General features: G+C 35.6%; 2 protein-coding genes across 6 annotated transcripts in view; one reads left to right on the top strand and one right to left on the bottom strand.

Moving 5' to 3' along the window:
• The window catches only part of arhgef25a (Rho guanine nucleotide exchange factor (GEF) 25a), a 103,509-nt gene extending 98,674 nt beyond the window's left edge, over nucleotides 1–4,835 (top strand). For all 5 annotated transcript variants that reach the window (XM_048179120.1, XM_048179118.1, XM_048179119.1 and 2 more), the window contains one exon: nucleotides 2,880–4,835. In XM_048179120.1, coding sequence (XP_048035077.1) covers nucleotides 2,880–2,999 — 120 coding nt within the window. In that variant the 3' untranslated portion in view covers nucleotides 3,000–4,835. The remainder of the gene's footprint in view (nucleotides 1–2,879) is intronic.
• A 1,418-nt stretch (nucleotides 4,836–6,253) lies between these two features.
• Nucleotides 6,254–9,987, bottom strand: sp5l (Sp5 transcription factor-like). The gene is made up of 2 exons (XM_048179123.1): nucleotides 8,328–9,987; nucleotides 6,254–7,994 (listed from the first exon to the last, which is right to left on the bottom strand). Exons 1-2 carry the CDS (start codon nucleotides 8,379–8,381, stop codon nucleotides 6,960–6,962), a joined length of 1,089 nt encoding a protein of 362 aa, XP_048035080.1. The 5' UTR covers nucleotides 8,382–9,987; the 3' UTR covers nucleotides 6,254–6,959.
• Between the last annotated feature and the right edge of the window lie 11,859 nt (nucleotides 9,988–21,846).

Genomic DNA, 21,846 nt, shown 5'->3' with positions numbered 1-21,846 from the left:
CAACTTTTTTCTTGTAATTTAACGAGTTTATTCTCAACATTTTATCTCGACTTTTTTCTCGAGATTTAACAAGTTTTTTCTCGTAATTTAACGAGTTTATTCTGAATATTTTATCTCGACTTTTTTTCTCGAAATTTCACGAGTTTTTTCTCGTAATTTAACGAGTTTATTCTCATTATTTTATCTCGACTATTTTTCTCGAAATTTAACGACTTTTTTCTCGAAATTTAACGACTTTTTTCTCGTAATTTAATGACTTTATTCTCAACATTTTATCTCGACTTTTTTTCTCGTAATTTAATGAGTTTATTCTCATTATTTTATCTTGACTTTTTTTCTTGAAATTTAACGACTTTTTTCTCGTAATTTAACGAGTTTATTCTGAATATTTTATCTCGACTTTTTTTCTCGAAATTTAACGAGTTTTTTCTCGTAATTTAACGAGTTTATTCTCATTATTTTATCTCAACTTTTTTTCTCGAAATTTAACGAGTTTTTTCTCGTAATTTAATGACTTTATTCTCAACATTTTATCTCGACTTTTTTCTCAAGATTTAACGAGTTTTTTCTCGTAATTTAACAAGTTTATTCTCAATATTTTATCTTGACTTTTTTTCTCGAAATTTAACGAGTTTTTTCTCGCAATTTAACGAGTTTATTCTCAGCATTTTATCTTGACTTTTTTCTCAAAATTTAACGGGTTTTTTCTCGAAATTTAACAACTTTAATCTCGAGATGGTTTTATTTTTTTATTATTGCTTGGCCCTAATCCTCTTCCGTAATTTTAGAACCATCTACCATATCTAATCTAAAATAATCACTGCCATGATTTCATTTCTTCAGGCTATATTTATTATGTCAGGGAAAAAACAAGGATTTCTTACCTGGATGGGCTTATAATAGGATTTTGATTGTTATTTCTATTCTGATATTGAAGGTGAGAAATGAGTGAAGGACGGGTAATACCAAGGGACACCGAACATAATTAAGATCTTTGAGGTTTATAATAAGTGTGAAAAGCTTTCAGAGTTTCTGTAGATAAGCAAAAAGCAAGGCATCAGACAATAACACATCTGTCTCTCTCATATCTAACAAGGATTGAACAATAGGAGTGTTAAACAATATTATATAATTTCTGAAGCTTTCTTGTTACAATATTCAGTCATGCTGATTTTATTCATGTCATTAACCCTGTAACAAACATATTACTCTTAATATCCTTGGCTGCTCCCGGTAATTAACTCTTCAGCCATTTTTAGACAAGCTCGACTCGTGACAGATCATTATTCTCTGCTTGGGGAATAGGCGAGAATTTCTTTGCTGTCACGCATCACAAACTATTCATGTTAATGAATGAAGATTTCACACGAATTGTCTGGGGAAAAATTTGAATCCTATGGAAGCCTGTGAGAGTTAAAAAAGTTAAAAGTTAATTGAGATGTTATATCCCAATTGCATCTTTATTTGTTGTAATTGTGATTGTCATAAAGTGGCTGTATATCTCACATTATGACTTTGTATCTTGCGATTGCAACTTTCTTACAATTAGGACTTTAGATTTTGCAATTGTGACTTAGTTTCTAAAGGGCCGATTACACAACACTGCTTTCAGCTAAAACCTTTTATGGGTTTTGGCCGTTCATATATGCGACAATGACATTTTGAGGGCTTGAAAACACAAACTTTTGAAAACGGTTTTCAAAGTGGAAGCTTTTGAAAATCATACCGTTATCGACTCTGTGTAAACTACAAAACCGCTAATTGTCGAACACTGTGACGTCATGTGCATGCGTATTACGTGTTCAGTCTATAGGTGCGTAGTGTTTCTTTACAAAGTGACATCGCCAACTACTGGCCTGACATGCATAATACAGCATTTTTAGATGTTTTCACGGATCGTTTTGACAACGTTGTCATTGGTGCACAGAATTTTTCGAAAACTATTTATTTTTAGTACGTCGTTGTCGTGTAAGTGTACCCTCAGTTTCTCATAAATATGCCTTTATATCTCAGTGACTATTTCTTATAATTGGGACTATTTTTCATAATTGCACATAGGCCTAATATGTTTCACAACTGCAACTTTGTTTCTTGTAAATGTGACTTTATATCTCGCAATAGCAACTTTATTCCTTCCAATTGTGACTTTATATACCACAGGGTGACTTTATATCTCACAATAGGGCTTTTCACTCTGCACTTAACCCTGGGTTATCCTCGTTCTAAACACCATTTTTAACCCTGGGTAAATTTCACACTTGTAATTTAGAAGCGGGGTTAGCACCACTTTTTACCCAGGGTTATGAAACACTGCTCTGGAACGATGTGAAATGTCAGCTTATGAATACCCAGAATTAATTGTTAACCCTGGGTAAATTATGAGTAGTGTGAAACGTGAAGCAAGATAACCCAGTATTCCGTTTATCCTGGGATTATAATGACCCTGGGTTAACTATTTCAAATGTGAAAAACCTTATGTGATTTTTAGATCTCACAATTATGACTCTGCTTCTCATAATTGCGGCTTACGTGGCTTATAATTGCGATTTTATACCTTACAATATGACTCTTGCAATTTTATCTTTTATCCTTTAATCTCACAATTTTATTTTTTATCCGTGCAACTTTATTTTTTGTAATTGTGACTCACAATTGTGTCTTTTTATCTCACAGTTCGACTTTGTATTTTGCAATTGTGGCTTTGTTTCTCATAAATGTGACTTTATATCTAACAATTGTGACTTTTTATCTTAGATTATGATTTTATTTATTATAAACTAAAAAAATATATATATTTTCACAATATTAATAATGTGCTGTTGAGAAAAATAAACAATCAGTAGAAAAAATTGCCTTTTTTTCTCTCCATTGTGTCCCAGAGTTCAGGAGAGGGTGGACGCAGAACTCCACTGAGAGAGGGACGCATGGCTCTTCCTAGTCCCTCCTCCACTCTTCAGCGCTCCAGTAATTTGGCCCAACTTGATGAGGACGACTTGTGAATGGAAATGACCCTGAATCTGATGTTTGCACCAGAGCATGCCACAGTCTGGACTTTATTCACGTCTGTTATCTTGTGGTATTCTTCCCAAACCTGTGACGCGAATTACCTAGTGACTTTTTAAATTGTTTTACATCATTTTTTTTTTTTTTTTTTTTGGTCTTTTTACTTTTACTAAGTTGTGTTTTGTTCAAAGGAGAATAAACCATTCCTATATTGGGAGGTCACTGGAGCAGGAACCAGAGTAAACCTTTATATGAGGATGCGTTTGGGCAAGCGTGTATGTCTGTATGTATGTTTTTGAATGTGTGTGTTTGTGTGCTAAATTCTTCATCCTCGCAAACATGCTGAACATTTTCCATCAGATGTGTTTTGCAGAGAATATACTGTATTATTATGAACATAAGAGAGTCCGTATAGGGCTCACGCTGGATTTTAAAGGTTTCGCACTATCGGTGCCTCTTTACAGAAGCTGTCTTTCTATCTCCCATCTATATTGAATGCTCTCGTGGGCTGCGTAAACTCTTATGAAGGAGCTAAGGGGAAACAGACTCTAAATGCAGCTAATTTGTATATACCGTATGTAGCGGAATGACCTGTGCATGGAGACGCGGACGCTTGACTTTCTCCTCGCCGATTGGGTGTTTGAATTCTCTAAGATCAATCAACTCTGTTGGACAAGGTGTACATAAGAGATCACACACAACGAGCATCTGCCTTGTTGAGCAGGAGGACTCGCTCAAGGGAAGGATTGAAAGATGGACAGCAATTGTTATGGCCGAAGAAGATGCTGTATAAAAGTAGTTTATCTGTGGTTTAATGAACCTTTTTAGCTTCTGCCGCCCATTCCTCATTTGATGCACACTGCCTGGATTACTCTGCAGGTCTCTTGATACAAAATGAGGTTTCCAAATGATATTAGTTTATAACATTATTATTATTATTATAACTTATGTTATATCATTATGTGCCAAAAGCAGGTGCCAGTACCCTTTACAGAAAATGAATGAAATAGCAAGCCTAAAATGTAATTCAGTTCAGTTCATCTAAAGCACATGCTTATTTTTTGGGAAAATGTTCTCTCATAAAAGCTAAGGAAATAGCTAAAGATGTCCTTTTTTTTCAAAGTTTAAAACAAATGTATTGGTTATTGTGTTTTGTTTTGTTTTGTTTTGTTTTGTTTTGTTGTTTTATTTTCATTTTAAAAAGTATTTGTTAATGACAAACCAAATCATTAGTTAGAAAGAGGAATGACATTGTCTGAAACATACAGTTTGTCATAAAATGATGCCTCGCCAAAGAAGGGATGGTATGTGTTTGGTATTTGATGTTTAAGCATGATCAAAAAGCACTTTCACTCCGTTTAGCTCATTGCACATTCTTTCCATGAGAGGGTGCCAGAGGACTTTAGCGCTGTATACACAACCAATCAGTATTTTTTTTTTTTTTTTTTCCACAGATCAATTTAAAACTTTAAATTCAAAACTCTGCACCAAAGCTTATATGCTTTACTGTTGGCATGTTTCAGATGCATTCGCTTAAATATCCTTAAAATGATTGTAACAACCTTCTCTTGCCTTGGCGTAATATTCAAATCAGCAGAAATCAAATAATTTGATATAGCCCTGTATAAACTGAAAGCTTTCCTGTACTGCCTTTCCACAAACGTGGGTTTGAATCTTACATTGTTGCATGCTATTTTGAAGAACACCTCTAAATGATGAAGGAAATGATGTGGAGAAAGAATTGGACATGATCCATGTCTATGTGACAAAACCATTGTATTATATCAAATTAAACTGGTTCCTTTTGGAACGCAAGGGTGTTTTAGAACACACAATGTTTCCTTCTCTGCTGTTTGCTGTGTGATGTCGTTTAGGATGTGTATTTCTCACCGGGGCTAGTTGTCACACTTAAAGAATTCTCAAAGTAGGATTATTTCTGAAAGTCGGTTTCTATATACACACAAATCTATAAAAAAAGACCCAAGACGGTTCACTGAACACTATAGAGGGGCATGTTGTCACAATGAAACCTGCCATTAAACAGTCTATGACTGTTCTATTATTCAGCAAAATTTTCCAGTATAACAACTATAAATTGTAATAATAAATTGTGTATTAAACATGTGACAACTTGCCCTGATATTATGAAAATATTCTTGCCCTGAAAACAGTTAAACCTTTCAGCCAAAATCTTAATTATATCACTGAATCCTTATTAGTGTGGTTTTACTTTGGGAATTAGTTTAACAAAGAAATATTACAAAAATACAATGATGATATTCTATTTTGTGAGATTATTATATTTTTTAGACTATTTTTGATCACACTATCACACAAAATCACCGGCAGAGAAAACAAACATTAGTATATTTGGACTTTTTGACTCAAAACCTCTTCGTTATTGTGACAACTTGCCCCAGTACGAGGTTCTGATGGAGTTTAATCAGAATGCTTATGACAGACACTTTATGATAACCTGAATAGATGAAAACCTTCACAGTCATTAATGCTTTGATGTATTTTTTTGTGTTAAAAAAAAAAAAAAGTATCTTGGGGGGGGGGAAATGTTTTTTAAAAAAAAATTTAAATAATGACCAGAATCATTCTGATAAAAAACCCCTCCAAATCAGTGAGCTTTCTGTGATATGACTTGGGAATCTAGTCAACACATGTAGACATCTGGTTAATTTGTCTCTGTTTTAAGTCACATTCTGGGCATTCTTGAGCAGTAAAGGCTTCATTTGCACACACAGATGGGGGAGAGGGGTTTTGAGCATTCACTATCAGAAAGGTGGCAAATCAAAGTGACTTCTCTCACAGCCAGTGGGATATAAACGGCTGGGGGTCCATTCACAGCGAGCTCCAGTGGAGCGTAACTGTTGTCTGTTATTTACACTAGCAATTACGAGACAACATGACTGTGAACTTGATGGGAGAAGGTCAGACCGCTGTTCCCATGAATGGCCCGACTATTTACTGACAACTGTAAAATGTCTGAAGACTCTCCAGTCATTTGTCTTTGTTTTAAGTGCTTCCTCAACACCTTAGAAACAATGGCCACCTTAAATTAGCATCCTGAATGCTATTACATTAACATTTGAATAAATGCAAAACGCTGAAGTCCGACACACTGTGTTAGATTTAACATTAGCCATTTGCTGAACTTCATACATCTGTTAAAACGCACTAAGTGCGCTTGACAAGGTATTAAATTAAAATTTTGCTGTGAAAAAATGAACAAAGCACAAGATTTTGATTTGCACAGTTATTCATGTTTATTAATATTTCACATGCTGGTCTTCATAGAACTGTGCACTGTATAAACATTATATACATTTGGTTCATGTTTTGAAACTATAAGGATTTAGATTTAGAGTGATATTTATAGCAGTGCCATTCTCTGCAAGAAAACAAGACTTCAGGTGATCTGTCAGGGAATAGTGTTATTGGCAAATTTTGCAACCAGAATTTATGATTTCAATATAAGGCATCAATTTTCCCTAAAACAACAACAACAACAAAAAACAATAGAGAAAGCAACAACAAAATGTAAACAAATGACAATTTCACCAAGTAACAAATGCTTATTATTGTGCTGTTCAAAGAATTTCCCTTAGCTTTTGAATTAAAATCTTTAAATAAATGTGCAAGGGCAAGTTTGGTCATAAGAAGTCTTTGCATCCATAGCCATAAAAAATGTCACTTTTATTATATATATCACAACGAGAGAACTTCTGCTGTGACCATAAGTCTCTTTAAAGTCTCAAAGATTGGTGCAGCATGGTGTGCATTCGCTCCAGTGTTTAAAAAAAAAAAAAAAGTACAATGGAAACAGGCCCATGCTTCTATTGCTTTTTGGAATATCTGTTAAAAACCTTTAGATGACGCAAATCTCCTTGTAAGGTCTCCGATCTCATTCCGGATACTATATTGAGTTCTTTTGCATTTTGCATCCTTTACTCTCTCTTGATGTTGCTGAGCAGTGCATCAGTCCCACTGTGAGCGGGCTGACTGGACCGGCTCTTCCTGCTCTGATGGGTCTTCACATGCTTGGAGAGATGATCGCTCCGCATAAACCTTTTCCCACACTGCTGACAGCCGAAACGCTTCTCCCCGGTATGTGTGCGGAGATGCCTTTGCAGCTCATCTGAACGTGTGAAGCTCTTCCCGCAGAAGAGCCAGTTGCAGATGAAGGGGCGCTCGCCGGCATGCCAGCGCAGGTGCGCCTTCAGGTGAGAGGTTTTTTTGTAAACCTTGCCACAATCTGGAATGTGACAAATGTGTAGTCTTTTCTTCCCGAACTCCAGAGCAGCACCTCCGTTTCCCGTTGACTGGCAGTTAGGGCATTTGCACCTGCGACAGCGACGAGTTGAGCTCAACAGACCCTTTGAGGTGCCCTGCAGAAGTGCAGCAATTTGAGGCTGGTGGCCCAAAACCAGCTGCCGTCCCAGAGAAAAGGGGTGACTGGAGGGTGCGCTGCTACTCTGAGGGAGACTCCACCACTGCTGGCCGTCCTCAACGTGCCCGCTGGGCAGGTGAGGTCTTCCTGAAGCGTTTTGAAGGAAGCTGGGAAAGTTCTGACCCACAGCGTTGTGCTGCGCGTAGTACGGCGCGTTCCCCTGTGCCTGGGAGGAGAGCATCTTTACTGGAGACAGCTCGAACGAGTAGGCGGACGGGGGCTCGGCCGGAGGTGTGAGGGGCAGCTCGTGGTGGTGATGGTGGTGATGATGGTGATGATGGGAGTGCGAGCCCAGGGTGGGCTGCATGTGGCCGGGGAACTGCATTTTGGGCATGGTGAAGGTCATCTGGTGGGCGCTCAAGCTGGAGTTAGGGGCCACGTCATTGCTCCAGAGCTGAAACATGCTGGAAGCGGAGCCAACGGGACCCTCGTAAGGGAGCTGTGACCCCTCTTGCCAAGCCTGACTGCATGTGGTGGCCAAAAAAGAAAGGGTGTTAGGACCGCTCTCTGGAGAGGAGCTGGGAGTACGATCCTAGAGGGGAGAAAACAAATAATTTGAACTAAATCAACCTTCATACTTGCATATACAGAATTATAAACCTTGTATGGATAATATAGTAAAATAAGTTAGTTGCTGCCCTATTTTTTTTAGTTTTTATGATTATGACATTTAAAAAACAATTCTAATAATTTTATAATAGTTATAAAATAATAAAAACTGAAAATAAGGCAGCAATTAGAAAGAAAGAAAGAAAGAAAGAAAGAAAAGAATTACATCACAAATAAAAGTTATGCAGGAAACAAAAATTGGAGATTGTGCCAAAGTATCTCTATGTAATCGAAAAATCATATTAAAGAGCAGTACCTGTAAGAAATTGTGCAGGAAATTGTCCGCTCTGGATAAGGTTAACGCAGCCATGTGTACACGGGATCTTCAAGATATCCACACCTGCGTAAAAGCGCGGCGCGCAGTGCGTAACCGAGCCAAAAGTCAGATTGTGCGGGTACGAGGAGGCGCGCTAAATCCTGCTCGGATTGACCCCGTTACACAGTAAGGTTACCGGTGCATGAGTTTAGATATAGTGATAATCAATAATCCCTCGATTCTTTCTTGCTGCTCCTGTCCTTTATCGCCTGTAAGAGTCGTTGGCCACTCCGCGCTCTTGCTGCTGGTTTTCTGGGTCCCCTTTTCAAAAGCAGCGGCTTTCAAACCAAGACTCGTCCTTTTGAAGTGCGACTGAAGGGCCTGTCGCAATAAGTCCTGAGGATCATTTCAAAGGCGGTCGGATTGCATCTTCTCTTTATAGGGAAAAGATCCTCTCGACGGGGTCTCTTAAGTATGTATCAGGAGGGCCAGTGAATGGAGGAGAGATGCGGTGGGGGAATATTGGGGAGGGCAATCTTTGGGAGATTATAGAGGGGTGTGTATTATAACCTTCATTTTATTCTAATTTAATTTTGCCAAATGTTAACCTGTGAGAGCTCCGGTTGTTGGTGAGAAGAGTCTAAAATGAGAACGTTTGTTTACATGTAACTGATATTTACAAGTTTAACGACTCATTCTTTTGTCGCAAATTAAGAACGAAACGAGCCCACTTGCTTGTTACAATCAAGACATTATAAAAACTTTAATACTACAAACATAATTTTCCATTTATTTACCTTCTACTTGATTTTAAGAACCTGATTTTTCCATGAATAATTCAAAAAAGAGCTACTGTTTTTTTCTTCTTCTTAAAATTAAGGCAGCAGTTAAATTTAAATATGCTATTTTAGTGGGTTGTAAACTACAGTTGGTGTGCATTTAAAAAGGAATATGAAAATAAATTATATGAAACGTATTACGAAAATGTGACGATTCTAACAATTTGATGGGGGTTAATGAAATAAGGGGTTGAAAGTGACACTAAAACTTTTGAAAGTTATGCAGATTAGTTCTACTGTATTTGATTTTCGTTCTAATGAACACCACAAACAGTTTATCTGTCTTTTTTGATATGAGCTCTTCAGCTGTTAGTTGTCAACTCATTCTGGGAAAATGGCGTATTAAGACGCTAAATGATGTTTAAAGACTAGGCTATTATTCTTTTATCCCGTTAATAAAAGCGAACGAAGAAGCTACACCAGGTAATCAGAAACTTTCAAACAAGACAAGTGAAATAAATCTCCATGCACACTCAGTAGTTCGCACTCTGAAGTGATATTACAAATAAAGTTCCCTGCGTGACATTTTCACACTCCGGGTTCAAGTTAAGGGCGTCATCACATTTAAAGGGATTAAATGCAGAGCATCCAAAGTTCATCTAACACTTTGAGTCTTTCTCTAAGAGAATTTACATTGAAGTCGGAAAGCCATTTAACATCTTAATACATTGAAAATCCTCACTGCTTTGTATCGCCTCTCACCTCCAGTCGCATAACAATCGACCTTTGTCCCGGCAGATGCATTGCTTTAGTCTGCTAAAATATACCACAGCGATGGAGAAATGAGATGATGACACGTAGGAAACGTGCTAAACTTATACGTGCTTCGTCTCGTAATCAATCAAAGTGAGTTGCTTTAAAATTTTCATTTGTAATTTTTATCTTTAAAATAAGCTAGGAAATGTTACTTAGCCTATAATGACTGTTTATATACTGAGTTATTGGTTTCATTCACACGTTGAAAGAAAGAAGAAGAACATTAATGTTGTTCAGTGATAAATTAATGATAGATAGATAGATGATAAATAGAGAGAGAGAGAGATTAGACTGATTGCTGACTGAGTTTATAAAAATAATAACAAATTCATATTTTCTAAATAAACAACATGCATAAACAAACCAACAACATCATTTGCTCCAAAATTAACCTGCAAAATTATTGCTCTGTGAAAAAATCATGTTAGAGAGACTGAATTTGAAACATAACATAATAAGCTGCACATCCCTGCACTGTATGGGGGGCAATTAAGGGGTGTAATACTAATAAAACAAAATAACAGTCAAAAAAAGGTGGAACAGGTAGAGGATGGAGGTATAACACATCAAATATTTGGTCGCTTTACGTAGGGGAGGCTGCTGCTGTCTCCTTTTGCTTGCTTTATTACGGAGCAGAAGTTGTTAATTACCCAGATTCTTATTTCCTGTCCCCTAAACCCCCTTCCTTCCCCCCACCCACCCCCACTCCTCTCACTGCCTCCCAGATGAGTGTCTTTGAAGTGCAAAGTACGCTCTCCTCACTTTGAACTGTGCAAACAATGCTCCAGTGGTTGTGCTTACCTTCCCCATGTTACCTCATTTAAATAGACCTGGATACGGCTTACGCCGTTTTCAAGGGAAAACTCATTTCCAAAGCAAGCACAGATCCCAGCCTTCATTAGGCAGCTGTAGAGATGGCAGGCAATCAGGAGAACTGCCTTTAACAGAGGTTTCGGCTGCTGTTAGTGGCCGCACACTATTTCCTGAGCACAGTCGTTTACTACAGCCTGTCAGGCAGTCATATTGGCTCCTACATTTATATGGTTTGAAGTGATATTAAATTATTTTAAATTATAGTTTGAATTGAATTTTAAAAAAGGACAAAATGAGGTGTGGGATTTTATATACCTTGCTAATTTACTATTTTTATTTAAAACAAAATTAATCTTATATTACATAATGAAATATAAAACAAATATTGAAAAATATTATAAAAGTAGTGGGGCAAAAATATTAAATAATTTTGTATTCATTTTGTTATTAATTTTAACTAAATAATTAATTATAACAACATTTCTCTCTCTCACTTTCTCTCTTTATAAAATCTTATATATAAAGATGAATATTATATTTAATAATGGTAGTAAATTAGCAATTGAATTTCATTTATATATATATATATATATATATATATATATATATATATATATATATATATATACTTTATACTATATTTTAAACATATTTTATTAGTATTTAATAGCTATTATATTATATATTTTCTCACAACATATATAATATTTTTTTAATTTTTACATATTAATAAATCTAATATAATGGTTGTAAATGGTATGAAATTAGCAAGATCCATTTTGTCCTTTTAAAATTTCAATTTAAAATATAATTTCACATTCTAATTCTAATCCTAATTTATATATTCTTATATATATATATATATATATATATATATATATATATATATATATATATATATATATATATATATATATACACTTTGGAATATATTTTAAATATTATATTTTATTAGTATTTAATAGCTATTATATTATATTATATTATATATTTTCTCACAACATTTTTAATATTTTTTTTAATTTTTAGATATTAATAAATCTTATATAATGGTTGTAAATGGTATGAAATTAGCAAGATCCATTTTGTCCTTTTTAAATTTCAATTTAAAATATAATTTCAATTTATATAAATTAAATATAATTAAAATAAATATAATTTAAAAATTAAATATAATTCAAATAAAAATTAAAATAGAATTTCAATTTTTAAAATTTCAATTTAAAATATAATTTCACATTCTAATTCTAATCCTATATATATATATATATATATATATATATATATATATATATATATATATATATATATATATATATATATATATTTCATTCTATGTATATTCTATGTATGTATAATATATTTCCTTCAATGTAATTTTATAAATGTATTATTGATCCAGATAGCAAGAGTCTTACTTTTCTCCATCACAAATGCAAAATCCATTCATTCAAAGATCAATGTCCTCATAAAATGACCAAAACAATGGCAGGCATGTTGTCAAGCTGTTTTTTAGCATGTCTGGAGGGCAGTTTAAGAGTCTCAGATCACTAAATTGTCCCAGCTGTCTTGACCATCTGCACTCTAAACAGCCAGCCGCAAGCTTTTGTACTGTTGGCCATCTCCAAAAGCCAGTTTACAGCCCCACATGGACTAAATGACTTGAAACCCCCAACTTGACAAATGTGGCATAATGGATGAGACAGAGTGCATGTAAAAACCTGCTACCCCCTGCATCTTTCCAGCTAAAACACTAATCAATGCAATCAGGAACGGCACTGTTCGTAACTACCATGACAGAGTCAAGGAATGTTGGATAATTCAGGATGCTGATGATGCTGAGCTTCAGGTCTGGCTCACTATATGATGTTGACCGATTTGCACAAATATTTCATTCAGTTAACAGAAGCTCTCATTTAGGCTAAAGCATTTTTGTAATGCACTATAAAAATGTAAAGGATTCTTGAGGCATTGGAGGATACTGGCAGAATATCTGTAGCACATTTTGAAGGTGTCTCAAATATCCTATAAGGAAAGTGTAGTCAAGGAACTTAAATAAGGGTTCTGAATATGTTAATCTGATTAACCACACAAACTGTGTCTGAATTGTGTCTTCTTTTTCCGACAATGCATTACTTTGTCTTTACTTTTAAAAGTTTACGTAAAACTACAAATGAAAGACTACGAATTCTAAAAAGAAGTTAGGAGTTACGTAAGCCATTGCTAAACTATGAAAGAAATTTTCTGAAAATGTTTTCACGTATGAAATCTTTTTAGCAATTGTCCCTTTGCATTTATGTGAGGAATTCCGTCATTTGTGTGTGAAAATAAAAAAAAGGCAAAAATCTACTTGTCAGAGAAACTTTTATCATTACTAGGGGCACTTGAAGTTTGTTTGCATTTTGTTTTTCAGTACTCTTAACAACTTCAGAAGTCAGATCACAGGAGCCTGTGATCAAAGCAGTTTTCGGTTAGTTCAGGAAACACAGGAGCTATACCCCATGCTTTGATATTCTACATCAATATTTCAATTCAACAATCGCTTGACATGCGCCTGCACTCTCTGAGACGAAAGACGAAAGGAAAGAGTGAAATGGAGGGGGTACTGGAACTGTATATAAAACGAGAGTGAAGACTTTACAGCAAGGAACAACTCCCTTCCTCAGCACCGATCTGCCTCGTCTGTCATTTAAATACACACTGACTGCTTAATCCCACAGCAACAATGGATGGGAAACCAGAGCGATTCAGGTTTTTGACCCACACAAAGTCACGTGACAAGCTCTGAAAGTTGCCATCTGAAAGAAATTTGCTCTGTGTTCGAGCTTTGAAGACTACTTCAGCACTTTGAACTCTCACATATTGAAAAGACATCCTGTTTGAAGACCAGACATTCAACCTCTAGCACTTTCATTGAAAGACAGACTATTTGATATACACTACCATTCAAAAGTCTGGGGTCAGCACGATTTTTAAAAAAAAAAAAAATAAATTAATACTTTTATTCAGGAAGGATAGATCAAACTTTGTCAGTAAAGTCATTTACAGTGCTACAAAAGATCTGATGGTTTCCACAAAAATATTGAGCAGCACAACTGTTTTCAAAATTAATAATATTGAGAAATGTTTCTTGAGCAGCAAATCAGCTTATTAGAATGATTTCTGAAGGATCATGTGACACTGAAGACTGGAGTAATGATGCTGAAAATTGAGCTTTGCCAATGCGGGAATATATTTTAAAATATAACACAATAGAAAATGCTTATTTTGCATTTTATACATTTATTTTTAAAGGAAAAACACCAATTTGTGTGGGAAAAAAAATGTACTTGCATTTCAGAATGTCTCTTTCTGTGTATTTTTTATAGCTTTAAATTTTTATTCTAAATCCTTTTTTTTTTTTTCTTTCAATTTGGATTTTGGATCCTAACCATACTTTTATTACTTTACTCTGACACTTATTAAAATGTACTGAACTCAAACACAGCAGATGTTGGTGTGTGCATGTACTATATCTGAAATTTAAAATGAATGATTACTAATTTACAGTACGAGGGGGACATTGTTTATTTATGGATCATGTTATTTAATCCCCTTAAAGACTAAAGACTAATTCCCCAACATAGCTGTCAGTCTAAGGCAACATAATATAAATAATATACAAGCCCGGCTGAAAACAAAAGGAAAGAACAGGCGGATTATCAATCAAATACAGCTCATAACATGCAAACACACACTGAAAACAAAAGAAAATAAATAGTCAGAACACCTGACAATGTCGAGTTAATGTGGGTATTGTGCAGCACATGGACCCCAGCCAATTTCCTTAGAAGCTCAGAATTACTGTGAGACATGTGAAGAGTATGCTAAAGCTTTGATGACTGTGTTATAATTACACATATGATTCCTGTACCTCCACTTGATTACATGGCAGAAAGCTTTCCTCTGTGGAAATCACTAAAATACTAACAGAATACTGGTAGAATGTTATCTAACCTAGCAATTCATTATATTCCTGCCAAATAGAAATTACTTTTATTTAGTTAGAAAAATTTCAAAGGGACTGAGAAATATATTTAATTTATTAGAAGATGAAGTGAAAATCATATAAAAAAATAAAAAAAAATCAATCTTAACTGTCCAAAACATGTTTGGTTAGAGTTTTTCTACATTCTGAGCTTGAGCTATGTCGATCAGAGCACAATTGTTCTTACAATTCAAGAAAATCTGTTGCAATGGATTTGAAGTTTGCTTCTACCAGCGATGACATTCACATGGAAAGGACAAGGGTGAGTGATGACTTCAGCATTTTAGAATGTATTTCTTTTGAAAGGATGCAGGTGCTTCTACACCCAAAGAGTGTAGAACCCAAGATGCGACACTCTGATACTTTTTGGGTAACAGCCACAAGATGGCGCTCCGGTAGAGCGGCCGCCATTATGGGGTGAAAATACTAACTGGACCATAGAATCCTTCACATCTTACGCACCCAAAATCGGCGAATTTCACTGCCAAATCAGAAGCGCTAAAGAACATTTTTCAAATGAAATCATCAGTAAATTTTATGGCTCCTACAGTAAATGTTGTCTTGTCTTTTATATGTTTTATTTTACCAGTTGTGGAATCCAACCATTCAACCATCTGAGGTAACGTAGTTAGCCTACTTTATTGAGTATTTCCATTTTATGCAACTTTTCACATTTATTAATAGTAAATTAATAATTAATACATTTAAGATCATCATGTTTGCAGCGAACAATATATTTCAGACCTAGTGGAGTAATAATAGTATCACTCCACTATCTGAATTGAAATATATATTGTAGCCTACGTTTTAATGGATAAGGCTATAAACATAGGCCTAATGATCTTATAATACATGATGCATTGCTGTGTCCGTTATCCCATAGGCTAATTCCCACTTTTGGACACTTTTCCCACTTTTAGACAACACTGCAAAATCAAGCTGTTATATTCATATATTTATTGTCCAGCATACCCAATGTCGGATGCATTAATTCAGTGTTTATAATGCTAATACTAGATCTTTTAAATAATTTTAACCCAGTCTGACTGGGTTTCTAGAGAGCAAAAAGGTTTTGTGAAAAAAGTGGAAGACTTAAACATAAAGTGTGTAAAATAAACTGTAAAAAGGATTTGATGATCACTAGTGATAGTATTTCATTCTGTGTTGTCGTCATTCAAGTTTGATTTCAGCTTTAATGTGCTTTTTTTTTTTTTTTTAACAAAGCAGCTGATATTGCCATAGAAACTAGTGGACTGCGGACTCGCTTTCACCCCAAAATGGCGGAAGCGTAGGGCTGCTGCTGGGCGCCGGTGTTTCAATGGAATGTTCTATTGAGTGTCGCTTCTTGTTAGTGTTTATTCTTTGCTACACCCCACCTCCCCCCACACAAACTTGTTGGGTTTCCAGCTTTTTTTCATGTTTCTTACCACAGACATAAACACAACCCTCACAGAAAACTTTCTGCATTTATAGATTTTTAATGTCATTCAGTATTATTTATAAGCTGTTTTCCTCTTGGGACCAAAATTTTAATTTTTGGGACATTTTGTTTGCACAAAGTTGGATTTACAGCGACCACACACACACACACACACACACACACACACAAATCCTTATTGGAGCCTTACAGTCTGCATTTCACTATCAAAGGGATAGTTCACCAAAAAAATGAAAATTCATAATTTACTCACCCTCATGTCGTTCCAAACCTCTATGGCCCAAAGTATACTTTGCTTTTTACCCGTAAGTGAGGGTCAGCGTACAGTGCGTGTGACGCGAATTTCATCATCAGAAGAGTACGCGTGTACTGTATGTGCAGCGCCGGCATTGATGCATTATTATAATAATAATAAAACAAAAAATATATATAAAAAAACGTCAGCGCCGGCCACCAGATTTTTGTACTTTTTTTGCAGTAATTAGTTTATCCACAAGGTGGCAACCGTGTCCTGGGGGTGTCGATTCAAAAGGTAGTCAAAGAAAAACTGCATAAACAGAACAAACCGGAACGCATGCAAGCTACAGCGACAATGGAGGCCTACATAGACAAGAAATTGTGCAAAGAGGATAGAAATACCCTCATTTGAACAACTCTAGCATTAAAAAGAATACAAAGATATTTACATGGGTTATAACTCGTGGCGAGAGATTGCTCAAAACTGCTCATGCGTCGAACGCGCGTGTACGCGTATGAGTCAAATGAAGCATACTTTGCAAGGCTTGTGTGTTCGACTGTAAAAAAACAAATAATGAAGTATACTTTGGTCTTATGACTCTTTTTTTTCTGTGGAACATAAAAGAGGATATTTTGAAGAACAATGGTAACCAAATGTTTCGGTTTGGGTAATTTTCAGTTCCCATTGACTTCCAATGTATATGGACAAATAATACAATGGAAGTTAATGTGAACCTAAACTGTTTGGCAGAATTTTTTGGGGTGGACTTTCCCTTTAATCTAACTGTATGAACATATCTGTGTATTTTTTTTTTAATTATGAAGAAAAAAAAACCCATCAGCATGGATTTGGAACAACATGAGGGTGAGTAAATAATGACAGAACTTTAATTTTTGGGTGAAGTCTCCTTACTCAGACCCCTCTGTGCCCTTCCTCCACCCTGTATCCCGGGCCATATGTGGCCTACTCATCCAATGCATTAGTGATGAGCCAGTGGCAGAGCCCCTGACACAAGCAGCAGCTCTCTGCTCACAGATGTAGATTTATTTGTGTTTGCACACCTCCATCAGCAGCTGTTTGGCCCCCACGGTTAGCACAGCCCCCGTAATGCACGGAGAGATGTCATCCGGCAGCGAGCCATGCCAGGCATCGACGGCGTGCTGTTGTGTGCTGCTTAACCAGGGGCGCTTTGAAGATGCCACCTTTTGACAGAGAGCTGCTTTTATCTAATCCTCATGCCGTAATTTGCACCCCAGTAACTTTAATTTATGACTACTGATCAAATACCTGCCTTTGGAAAATGAGAAACTTAAGTGTTTTTTTTTTTTTTTTTTCTTCTTCTTCTTTTTTTTACCTTCTCTTCTCGATGCAAAAAGAATTTCTAATGTTGCAGGTTGAAGGGTTGCACATTATGATGAACAGTGAAGAACAGTGGATCAACTTTTCTTTGATCTATGGCTTAATTGAGTGTGCAGACAATATAAGACTAAACCTACTGTGATGGATCAATGACAAATTCATTCCTGATACAAATTTATAATGTTAACTTATAACATAATAACTTAAGAAAGATCAGGCATTTTCATATGCAATACATGGTTCCCACACCTTTTGTCCAATGAATTTCCAATCGTTTGTGATTTTTAAAAAGCATTTTTAATAAATTGCCCTCACAAAGAATTTCTAGCGGATTAAATATTTTAGAGCTAAGCATATCAAGAAAAAATTATTATTATTATTATTATTTTTTTTTTCATAATTTTAAAATTCCCTGACTGAATTTAATTAGTTTTAGGTAAAACTTTTTTTCATTAGTCTTTTTTCAGAGGCTTTTTTTTTTTTACATTTTAATTTGACCTTCTAACCATATAATACTGTATAATGGCATGCATCTATGTCAGATAATTCAAGTCAATAAATTAATTATGGCAGTTAATGGATGGATGGATGGATTTGCATTGTTTATACTTTTGATCTTTCATTCAAAAAATTCACAAAATTCTAACCTTTCATTTAAGTAAAACAACTAAAAATGGGGGAAAAAGCTCATTATGAAATAAATGTTTTTCTCTAGTTCACGTTGGCCACAATTATTGCAACGTCCTTTTCCCAAGATAACAGCTCTGAGTCTTCACCTATAATGCTTGATGAGTTTGGAGAACATCTGACAAGAGATCAGAGACCATTCCTTCATACAGAATCTCTCCAGATCCTTCAGATTTCCAGCTCCATGCTGGTGCTTCTTCTCTTTAGTTCACTCCACTCATTTTCTTTAGGGTTCAGGTCAGGGGACTGGGATGGCCATGGCAGAAGCTTCATTTTGTGCTCAGTGACACATTTTTGTGTTGGTTTTGATGTTTGTTTTGGATCATTGTCCTGATGGAAGATCCAATCACGGCATATTATAAGATTTCTAGCAAAAGCGGTCAGGTTTTGATTTTTTATCTGATGGTATTTGATAGAATCCATGATATGATATATCTCAAACAAGATTTCCAGGACCTCCGGCACAAAAAAAGGCCCACAACATTAAAGATCCAGCAGTATATTTAACCATGTGCATGGGGTACTTTTTATCCATGTGTGCACCAAATCCATCTGGTGGGTTTGCTGCCAAAAAGCTCTTTTTTTAGTTTCATCTGATCATAGAAGATCCTGTTTGAAGTTCCAGTCGTGTCTGACACCTGAATATGCTGGAGATTGTTTTTGGATGAGCGAGGAGGATTTTTCTTGAAACCCTCTCAAACAACTTTTGGTGATGTAGGTGCTGTTTGATTTTTTTTTTGGCTTTCTGACCCCAAGACGCAACTAATTTCTGCAATTCTCCTGCTGTGATCCTTGGAGAGTCTTTGGCCACTCAAACTTTCCTCCTCACTGCGCATTAGGATGATTTAGACATCCTCTTCCAGGCAGATTTGTAACATCTTTAGTTGATTGGAACTTCTTAATTATTGACCTGATGGTGGAAATCGGTTAGCTTTTTTTTAATAGCCATTTTCTATTTTGTGAAGCTCAACAATCTTTTGCTGCACATCAGAACTATATTCTTTTGGTTTTTCTCATTGTGATGAATGATTAAGGGAATTTGGCCTTTGTGTTTCCTCATGTTTATACTCCTGTGGAACAGGAAGCCACGGCTGGACAATTTCATGTTCATGATCACCCTGGTATACTTCAGAGATATTTTACTCATAAGAATTTCTAGGGGTGCCAATAATTGTGGCCAACGTGTTTTGGAGAAAAACATTTATTTTATAATGTGAGTTTCCCCCCACTCTCAATTGTTTTACTTCGATGAAAGGTTAGAATTTTGTGAATTTTTTGAATGAAAGATCAGAAGGATAAACAATGCAGATTTATTTTCACAGCCGCCATTGCTCATATTTACTAAGGGTGCCAATATTTGTGGAGGGCACTGTATAACAAATATATACTTCTGAGTCACCATTGGGATGTTATACCACTACGCATTTGTGAGAAAGTCCTTTCAAAACGTCTCGGTCTACTGTACATTACGTCTGTTGAGTTCACTTCACCGGCTGACGACAATCAGGCACGTCAGAGGCAGTTTTTCTCCTTGTCTTCTAAGATCTTTTCTTCCTCTTTCCCCACAACAGAACAGACGGCTCTAGTTTGCAAAACAAATGAACAAACAGATAACAGGAATGGAGTGATGAAAGAGTAAACAACATGCTCAATGCCCCACAACCATAATACACTCTAAGTAGGTTATCTGCCATAACCCACTTTGATTGTTTCATATCTGAATGACGAACTCCAACTGTCCACTAAATCCAGGTAAGTCAAAATTAAAAATAAATAAGGCACCCTCATTCATAGGCTATACCCCAAACACTTCATTATGAAGAAAGATGATATTTAGTCAATCTATTGATGTTGCCTAACTAATTGTAAAGCAGGGACTCAAAGCAGATGCTGCATTTCAAAGCACTTGTGAGCAACTAGACAGGTTATGATTTATGCTAAGATGCGTGGCTTCAAAGCGCCGAATGAGGCTTCTAAACAAATTGAACAAGTCAAGCACTATTCACCCAGGACTGAGAGAGTGCCGAGCGCATGCAGATCAGAGGAGAGCGCCTGCCGCTTGTAATATCCCTCAATGGAAGCACAGGTCCGCTGGGAAGAGCCAGCAGATAGTGGTTAACACTGGGCTGTGTGCACGGGCATGGGAATTCTGTGCCAACGCTGCTGCAACACCTGTGCTGAGGATCCAAACCTCACTCATGTCAGGAGCATGATCAGGTGGTTGGGGGGGGGGGGCTGGCAGACCCTCCCTGGAGACTTGACACCTTTTCTGCACGGCACCGTTATTTAGGTGCAAACAGAGAGAAACACACGGTCTGTGTCAACAATCTGATGCAATATCAGTAAACATTGATAATTATTTATGAAGTGCCGGCTTACTGTACCGGGATAGCTGTTAAAAGGCTTGTGGAATATGCTCAGCGCACGTGTCCTCTGGATATGTCAGCTTGTGAGTAATGAGCCTTGACAACTCAAGTTAGTTGCCAACAGGTTTTCTGACTAATTATATGCGTGTGATATATAAGGACGAAATAACTTAAAGACATAGTTCCTTCAAAAATGACAAAAATGTACTTTCTTTTTTTTTTTTTTGGAAGACAAAAGAACATCTCTGAACATCTCTTGATCAATGATGTTTTGGACCTCATTGACATTCACTGAATAGGGGACAAATATATAGTCAAACCAAAATTTATTCAGACACCTCGAACATTTCATTCATTAATACAGTTTGTTCACTATAGTTTAAAACAATGGTAATAAAATATGACAAGATCTGAAAGATGACTGTGTGTGTGTGTATATATATATATATATATATATATATATATATATATATATATATATATATGAAAATATAGAGAATTTTTTTGAGGTACAATCTACAAATCAGCCACGATGGTGATAAAAGCACACAGCAATGTAGGGGTTAATTGAATTTTTTTTTTTAAATTGTTTTTTAAAACAAATGGATCATAATTATTGCATAAATATTACTTAGTACCATAAAATTCCTTAAAAATACAAAATATTAAATAAAAAATATTATCGATCAAAAATATATTACATTGACTCTACTGTAAAAAAGTTACATTTGAGCTGTTCGGCCCCTTTTGACTGAGAAGAGTATGAGTTTGACCCCCTGCAGAAGGTTAAATATACAAATATTACTTATACATAATCTAGATATCTGGACTAATATTTTCTATACATAATAAAATGTAATGTGACAGGTTCATGCATCTCTCTCACTCAAAAAAAAAAAAAAAAAAAATAAAAAAATTTCTTTCTCCCATTTGATGCAACCTAAATTGGTTCCGAAGAAACAAATTGCTAAATTTTTAATTAACTTCATAACATCT

The sequence above is a fragment of the Megalobrama amblycephala genome, linkage group LG24 (genome assembly GCF_018812025.1).
Source record: "Megalobrama amblycephala isolate DHTTF-2021 linkage group LG24, ASM1881202v1, whole genome shotgun sequence".
Classification (NCBI taxonomy): Eukaryota; Metazoa; Chordata; class Actinopteri; order Cypriniformes; family Xenocyprididae; genus Megalobrama; species Megalobrama amblycephala.
This window is presented reverse-complemented; position numbering and strand designations above follow the sequence as displayed.

What these genes read in the sequence shown, in the direction of transcription:
- sp5l (XM_048179123.1), bottom strand. Translation starts at nt 8,381, where the DNA reads ATGGCTGCGTTAACCTTATCCAGAGCGGACAATTTCCTGCACAATTTC. An exon ending in TCCTGCACAATTTCTTACAG is followed by an intron (nt 7,995 to 8,327) that starts GTACTGCTCTTT and finishes TCTCCCCTCTAG; the next exon opens with GATCGTACTCCCAGCTCCTC.